Source organism: Lontra canadensis, unplaced genomic scaffold (assembly GCF_010015895.1).
Source record: "Lontra canadensis isolate GAN:19392208 unplaced genomic scaffold, GSC_riverotter_1.0 scaffold59, whole genome shotgun sequence".
NCBI classification, from domain to species: Eukaryota; Metazoa; Chordata; class Mammalia; order Carnivora; family Mustelidae; genus Lontra; species Lontra canadensis.
Window position 1 is genome coordinate 1,210,983 of NW_022631053.1, and position 8,425 is coordinate 1,219,407.

The 8,425-nt window shown below is 49.8% G+C and overlaps 1 protein-coding gene across 1 annotated transcript; it reads right to left on the reverse strand.

The window, feature by feature from the left end:
- Positions 1-1,396: 1,396 nt before the first annotated feature.
- HOXC13 (homeobox C13) lies at positions 1,397-7,932 on the reverse strand. The gene is made up of 2 exons (XM_032876540.1): positions 7,200-7,932; positions 1,397-1,664 (listed from the first exon to the last, which is right to left on the reverse strand). The coding sequence occupies exons 1-2, from the start codon at positions 7,930-7,932 to the stop codon at positions 1,408-1,410; spliced, it is 990 nt and encodes a 329-aa protein (XP_032732431.1). The 3' UTR covers positions 1,397-1,407.
- Between the last annotated feature and the right edge of the window lie 493 nt (positions 7,933-8,425).

Sequence of the window (8,425 nt, forward strand, 5' to 3'; positions counted from 1 at the left end):
GATGGCCCTGATAAGCCAGTGGACAGAAGGGTCTGCAGAAGGAATCTGAGTAATAAAATCAAGGCAAAAAAAAAAAAGATTTTATTTTAAAAACAGGTTTGTGTTTTTTTTTCCTTTTTGCATTCAGTACATTGTCATTCAGACATCACAATACTATATACAGATACACAACATTTTAAAAAAGCCTATTTCTGATGAACATTTCAAAAGAACACTGTTTTGTAATGCACCAGTGGGAAGGGAGAAGGTGAGGGACCTCCCCCCTCAGCAGCAAGTCGGCCTTTGAGGAGGGATATGTTAGGCAACGTCTACATTAGCTGGTTAATTGGGGGCTGGGTATTTTGGCCTCCTGGAAGAAAACTGCTTTCCTCCGAACAATCAGTAAAAGTGAAAGTGTGAGGCTCTCTCTTCAGTGACCGCCTCCATGGAGAAGCAACTGGAGAGGGGCTCTGCTGGGGGACCCACTCTCCATCCCCATAGAAGAGAAGTTTGTCCTTTCCTTAGAAAAACGTTCTGCCTCTGTGCCTGGCCTGATCCCCAGCAGAGAGAGAGAAGGGCAGGGAGGGAGACGGGGGGAGAGAGAGAGAGAGAGACAGACAGTAGACAGACATTTAGCAGCGTGGTTGGAGTTTCCATCCTCCATGGATTTCTGCACATTGACTGAGAGAGCAGAACAGAGGAGGCAGTAGGGGCAAAGTCGGCTCTGGAGATATTCAGTTTCCTGATTGAGGTGAGGGTAGGCAGCTCCTCCACCAATTCCAGCTTTTGTTGAAACAGGAAAGAAAGAAAACCTATGCGCTGTCTGTACTCCAATCACGATGCCAGATCCCTAACAGTTATCATTAATATTAACGTGACTTTTAAAATATGCACAGAAAATCTTACCTGGGAAATCTTGGCTAACTAAGGAGTGCGGGAGGGACAGGGAACAGGAGGAGGAACTGGAAGGACAGTATGAGCTTGCCAGGTCCTGCACAGGGGCCCCACCCTCAGGAGGGTCATCAACCTACCTGGGCAAAGGATGAGGCAAGAATAGGGTTCCCCAACCCTGCTTTGGTTGGAATGATCGGGATCTTTGCCCCCTACCAGTCAGCTTTCTGGCAGGGTGAGGGATGAGGGCAAAGGACAGTAGAGGCCGTGAACCTACCTCCCACAGCCCACCCCAACCCACCTCCAAAGCTGCTGAGGCCTGCGAGTTCCCATCTGCATGGCGGTTGGGGGTTGAGGATGGGGTGGGGAGTAGGGGGCTGCAGAGCGCGCCCTCCAATCCTCTCCGCCTCCCGCGGCGCAGTCCCTCTTTCTTGTTAACATTAAATATTCCTCTGCACTGGCAAAGCGTCCTTCGTTGGGTTCGGTAATGGTACAAAGCGACGACATAAATAGACGGGGTGGGTGGCGGATGGGCGGTCAGGTGGAGTGGAGGTGAGGCGCTTTCGATTTGCTGACCACCTTCTTCTCTTTGACCCGTCGGTTCTGGAACCAGATGGTGACCTGGCGCTCGGAGAGGTTCGTGGTGGCAGAGATGCGCCGGCGCTTCTCTTTGGTGATGAACTTGCTGGCAGCGTACTCCTTCTCTAGCTCCTTCAGCTGCACCTTGGTGTAGGGCACACGCTTCTTGCGCCCGCGCCGGTAGCTGCTCACCTCGGGCTGTAGGGGAACCACGTCTGGGGGGAGAAAGAAGCCGGGCAGCACGAAGTGAGTAGCATGCCTGGAGCCTGGACCAACCGTGCTGTGCGCCCCAGGCGGCACCACGTTGTAGGAGCCAGATTCCGGCAGGGACACAGACCAATTGCCCCCTAGTCCCTTGCGCCTCTGTTATTATCAAGGCCACGACTAAGGTGAGGCCGCAGATCTGTTGCCTCTGGTGAAAACTTAAAAAGTGTGTGTGGGGGGGACCTTGATACCTGGGAATGGAGGTAAATAATATTTTAATACAATGTTTAAAAAATCGAAATGAATGCCAAAAAATGCATGATAAACAAAACATTTTAAAATAAACATGGGGCAAGTAGTACTGATTTTTCTTTTTGCCTCAGGTTCCAATATAGTTCTGCACAGCATTCATTATTAGAATCCTGCACCCGTAAAAGGATCCCTACAAATTTTGCCCTGGTCTGAGGACCTAAAGGATTGTAGGTATTCAGGAAAATTCCTCCTTCCTACGCTTAGATCACTCGGGCATCCATTAGCACAAACTGTGTCCCATTATCAGGGGAAGGTGTTCTCTTTTATGTTTCAGGGAAGGCATGGCAGGAAGGGAGAGAACTTCGGTGGGCACTGGCCACTGAGTGGGGCCTCATGCCTTCGGTCACTGACTCTGCCCTAGGAATCTGAGACCTGTACCAACAGCTACAGAAGAAAAGTGTCCAGGTGAAGCCAGCCTGCTTGGGAGCCAATCACTCTAAGTGTCCAGTGCTGTGAGCCACTTAACAACATCCAAGTTGAGGGGTCCTGGATGGGAGATATAGGGAGTCAGACCCCTGGAGGTAGAGTCCATGCTCCAGGGTCTGCTCACCAAAGGAAGCTCTAGGAGAACCCTTCTTGGGTTAAAACCAGCTGTTGACATAAGTCTTCTAGGAAAAGAATTCAGTGCCTCTCCTCCCCGCCCCCAACCAAGTGTCCACTCACCAAAACAGAGCAAATGCTGCTCCCACCCCCTCTCCTCTTCATTCCTTCAAAGCTGAGAGAAACTGTCTCCATCGCATATAGGAACCCTAGCCACCCTAAATACCTTGTTAACCCAACTACTACTAGGTCAATTTCTTTAAGCTCTGTGAATTTCACAGGAACTAAGAACAATATATGTCACTCATATCCCCCTTCCATTTCACCCTCGCCTTTGTTAAAACAAAGATCACTCATTGTGATGCCTTCAAGGGGGAAGTGGGGAATTAGGGAGATTAGCTGAATAATTCACCCCTCAGTTTAAAAAAATGTAATTGTTAGACTTCTTCAGGCAGAAGCTAATGATGAGGACAGAATGTCTGGGGTTCCCCTTTCATTCTCACTGCCCTTTGGAAATGAAGAGGCAGCCCAGAACACAGACACGAAGCTCTTCCTGAAGTGCTTGTTCTCACTCCACCCTCAAAAAACACCTTCCCGACACCATTCCCATTGGGTCTGCTCTCACCCAGGAATACTTGTCTATACAGGCTGGAAAGAGAAGAGGTCACAATCAAATGCCAGTAGGAAATAAAGTGCTCAGGAAGAATATGTGAAGGAGAGGGTTCCAATGGCCTGGTTTGGTTGTCTTCATGATGACAATTTCTCAGGAAAATTACTGAACTTGTCACTTTTCTCTGTCTGTGTAGGAATAGGCCAAGGTTGTTTTGTTTTGTTTTGTTTTGTTTGTTTTTAATTTGAAAAACAAAACAGCTTCACTTTCACAGAGAAGAAAGATCCTTTAGCTTAAGAAGAGTTTTTTTGTACAAGACAATTTTTAAAAAAATCTTTCAGTTCTCAAATTTGTTTTACTGTTATAGACTTAGGTATGATTCAGGAGATTGAGGATTCCAGGACAAGAGTAAAAGAGGGTAAGTAGTAATACCATGAGGTATTTGTTGTTGTCATTGTTGTTTGCTGTTTTTTTTTTTAATTTAAATCTTCATAACATTGTTTCAGGCTTATTTTATTAAACCCAATTTATAAGATGAGGAATCTGAAGCTCAGAGTGGGTAAAATAACTTATGTGGCAGAGCCAGATTTTAAAACGAGATTTTTCTGACTCAACATAATGACACAGTAAGTTCTAAAATGGAAATAGGCTATCTGGTACAAAATACCTCCTTTTCCCTGGAAAGCAAAAAGAGATAAAGGGGTTGGTTCCTGAATTCACCAGCTAATTGTCCCTGATTTTTATCTCATTTTCTGGAAATGCTACAGTTATCTACCAAATTTTGGATTTTCTAAACTTCAACTCTAAATTCCCAATGAATTTAGAAGTTCTTAAAAATTGGTTTTAAATCCTTAAAATTCGGTTTTAAAAAGCAGATACCTGGTCTAAACTGGTTATTTTTCTCTATAGGATGCCAAGGATTGATTTGCCAAAGTTTTTAATGGATCTGACCAAAGTGTTGGTTGTTTTGGCCTCTTGGGAAAATACCTTTAGTCTTGCCTTCTCAAAGAAGTCCCCCTTCATTGCCTGCTGTCTTGCCAGGAAAGGAATTGGGATCTACAGTTATAGAAACATCTGGAAGCTTAGACCTTGAGTAGTGTCTATACTGCCTAAAGTAAGTAGGGGACTTGCTTATTGATTTTACAATCAAGCCTTCCCTAACATCCCTCCAGAGCACATACACACACAAACCACTTCATACCTGGGGACCTAATAGACACCTTTGAGAAGTGAAGAAAAATCAGATCAATGATCAGCTGTAGCCTTCTCTTGGGGTTCTGTGCACAGGTTCGCACTGCCCACTTGCTCATGACCATCCATCTGCTCCTACAACAGGGCTCTGTGTTCGGAAGAGGACTTTGTCCAGTTAGAAATCCTAGCTGTTCTTCTCAGCCATAATCCAAAGATTTGTCGGTAGGGACTTCCAGTATGGCCCAAAGAACCCACTATTTCATTCTATTGCTCTCCCCCAAGCCTATCTGATGCTGTCTTACCCTGCCCATTCCCCACCCCCATGCTCTGATTCTCTCTCCTAGAATTTCTGCTGATTCTCTCTCAGAATTTTTGTCTCTCTCTGTTAAAAAAAAAAAAAAAGGTGCCTACACTCATCATAGGATGGAAAAAAAAAAAAAGAGCAATGAAACAAGGGTCTGTATAATTGGGGGAAGGAAGAAGCCACAACACATCTTGGCCCTAATTATCTGGATCTTTCTGAACAATTGCCTCCATATCCCACACCAGCCCAGACTGCCATAGTGAGGTTTCTTAGAGCCAGAGGCGCTAAAGAGAGACAGGAGTGTTTATGCCCAGATGCTGCCGAACAAACCACAAGTGCATAGACAGAGTTATCTGGAAATCTCACTACTTCTAAAAGATCTCTGTGTGGGTAGAAAGACGCAGGGTGTCTGAAGATAATTTCTTTTTCATCTGCTCTTTTGCCTGGACATCTGCACTCACTGAGATTTACCAGCCCGAGTCTGTTTCCACACAGGGAGTGTGTGAGCGCATAGCTGCTGAGACCTAGTGGGTTTTATATCCATCTCCATGCCGTAATTTGCAAGTGTATTAAATCTCAATTGGGCTATATTTTCTTTATGTTAAAGTTATTTTTCTCTAGGAGGCTATGATCCAAAAGTGTTTATTTTTAGCAGGTTTTTTTTTTTCTGGGAAACTTTAAGATGTTCATTTTGCTCAAAGATATTTCTGAGCTTCTTTCCAATCCTTCCCCGCCACTTTGCTCTACATGCATACACAGGGGTGCCAAAGCAACTCCTTTTCTTCACCTCTCCACACTAAACCCATTGCCCATTGCTCTAGAACTGTGCCTCCGCCCACAGTGGGTGAGGTGGGCATCTGCTCCCCTGCCTTTCGGCCCAGCAGCATGGCCTAACACCTCCCCCTGTTCCAGGAATTCCTGCTGGACCCCTGTCTCCAAACGAGTTTTCCATTTGGGTGAGATGGTGAATTAAAGAGCCATCTGTCTATAATACATTACTGTATACTTACATGTGAATTGCCTATCTTCTAGAAATGTATTATCATGTGTTTCATATTAGGTAGTTGATAACAAATTATTATATAAAAATATTATTGCCAATTCAGAACAGGTAACACATGATACCATGTACTACAATTCTATCATCCTGGAATCTTCTGGCAGCCAGAAATAGGGTGCCTAGTGTGGCTCCCACCCTGATATTCAGTTGTGTTATACTAAGTAATCTCATATTTGCAAGAATGTTATCTTCTGCACTTTCTAACATCATTCAGTGATTTTTTTCACCATCTGCCTTTGCCTCAGTCCCGGATGCAGAGGAATTTCAGGCCCACCCTTAGGAGGTCTTCACATCTCTAATTCCCAGTGAAAATGTCCCTGGGCTCACATGTAGAGCTGGGGGCTCGCTGGGTAGTATGGGGAGACATCTGTGGCTTCCATGCCCCCTCCCCAGGATTCCTGTAGGCATTAGAATGGAGCCAGTCAGCCCTCTCCCACCGAGTTCTGCTTACAACCAAAGCAGACTCAGGGTTTGGCTTCGTAATTTCTCAGCCCTGTGCTGAATCCAAAGCTCCTGATGTGATTTTGACAAACCTGGGACTGATCTTTCTCCTCTGGAGAATGGTGGGATTGCAGGATCCCCTCTGGTTCAGAAACAGCCTCAGTTGGAAAAGGAACAGGACATCCGTGAATTCCGCTTCCCCCCACACATAGGCAAATATTTGAGGGTCCCTAGCCTGGGCCGGGATCCTAGATGTATCCAGAACAGGTCTTCAGTCCCTCACTTCTCATTCTCATACCCCTTTTTCTGTGTTGGATACATAGAAAACTCTCCCTCTCCCCGAGATTTGGGGAAGTTGGCAGTGGGAACACCCACAGGATTTGAGCTCAAGCAAATAAAATTTTATACCCAGGAGAGGGATGCAAACTCCCTTCTTACCACATCCTTTTCAGAGATTTTAGTTCTGCTCCTTTAACGATCAGGAAATTCGTGGCCGAATTCTTAAAATAAATCAAGAAAAGAAAATATTCTGCATTTCTTTGGACCCGGCAAATTAGACCTCTATTCAAAAAACAAAACCAAAAAAACTATCTAGTGCTTCAACGATCCTGAAAATTCAGGCAAGACAGTTCTTATTTTTTTCTTCAATTATCGGTGGGTTGAGGGTTTTGTCCTCGTGGTTTCGGATTCCAAAGCACCCAAGGCCCACCCCACCCCCATTCCTGGCTGGAATCGGGCTTGGGGGTGCCAAGAGCCGCGCGTGAGACTGGAACGGGCTGGGGGAGGAGGAGGCGAGCTCCCGACTCGAGCGGAGCCCGCAGCCCGGCGCTCGGGCGCCTGTGATTGCTTCACTCTCGGCCGGGCAGCTCCGGGGAACGTGTCGGAGCAGATTTCTTCCCCGGCGCATTCCTCAGCTCAGCTCGCCCGGCCGGCTCCATCGGCAGCCCAGCAGAGCCGGCGCGCCGGGGCCAGACGGCGGGGGTGGCTGAGGCGCGGAGCCCCGGGGCAGGCGGGGCGGGGAGGGGTCCCTGGCTGCTCCTGCAGCTGCTGCTGCTGCTGCGGCGGCGGCGCTCGGGCCCCTTCCTTACCTGGAAAGGGAGACTTCCAGAGGTGGGCGGACTGCGACTGCTCCTTGGAGCAATACACCTGACTGTCCCAGCCGTTGGAGAGAGCCCAGTGCTGGTAGCCTTCGACGGGGATGAGCGCATCGTGACGCGGCTCCGGGTGCCCGCTGATCCCAGGCACCACCGACACGTCCAGGTAGCTGGGCATCGCCTGGTAGGAGCTGGCGAAGCTGGGGTAGAAGGCGAACTCCTTGGCTCTGGAGGACAGGTCGTCACCGGGCAGGGCGCCCGACGGCTCCGGGTATTTATCGCCCGGGTGGTAGGCGCAAGGCTTTTGCTGCAGGTTCACGTTGTGCGACAGGCGGCAGCCGTAGTAGCTGCCACCGAACGGGTAGCCGTAGCCCAGGGTGGCGCTGGACGAGGTGGGGGGCGCCGGCGGCGGGGCGCACTGGCGCGCCGCCTCCGGGGCCGCGATGTCCGTGTAGACGGCGCCCTGTGGGGCGCCCAGGGGAGCCGGCGGGCGGCCCAGCACCGGGTGTGGAAGCAGGTCGCGGCAGTGGCTGGCCGGGCAGCTGCTGCCCAGCCCGTCCATGCTAGGGGCTTTGCTGGGGCTCGCTCCGCTGCAGCCGACCCCCGCGCCGCCCGCGCCGCCGCCTCCCCCGCCGCCGCCTCCGCTGCCGCTCTCCGCCGCGCTGTCCTCATAGACGTACATAAGGCTCTCCGGCCAGCGCGGATGCAAGAGCAGCGAAGTCGTCATGACATGATCTGCTCGAGCTTTTTAAAAACTCCACTTGCCAGAGGCAGCGAGCTAGGGAGACACCTCGCTCCCTTTACCCCTCCCCCATCCCTCCTCCCTTCCCTCTCCTCCCCTCCCCTCCTCCTCCGGGTGCTTCCACCTCCCTCCCTACATTCCCTCTACGCATGCGGGGACACTTCATTAAGAAATCCGCGGTCTCCCGCCTGGCTCCCCTCCACACCCCTCCCACGCCCACGTGACGAGCCAACTCACGTGACTCTGAGGCCCGGTCTCCTGGGCTTCCCACCCCTTGCCGTGGGGGCGGGGCAAAAGGAAACAGATCTCTGCTGATTGGCTCTCAGGAGGGGCAAAGAGGAGGGAGCTGGGAGATTTAAAGGGACAGGGCAACGCCCCCCCAACAGGCCCGAGGGAGGCAAAGGGAGGAGGGGGAGGCTGAATTTGGCCGACGCAAAGGGGTCTAGAGAGACTAAGATTGTTCCTGGGCGCCTCCCTC

What these genes read in the sequence shown, in the direction of transcription:
- HOXC13 (XM_032876540.1), bottom strand. Translation starts at nt 7,932, where the DNA reads ATGACGACTTCGCTGCTCTTGCATCCGCGCTGGCCGGAGAGCCTTATG. An exon ending in CTGGAAGTCTCCCTTTCCAG is followed by an intron (nt 1,665 to 7,199) that starts GTAAGGAAGGGG and finishes TTCTCCCCCCAG; the next exon opens with ACGTGGTTCCCCTACAGCCC.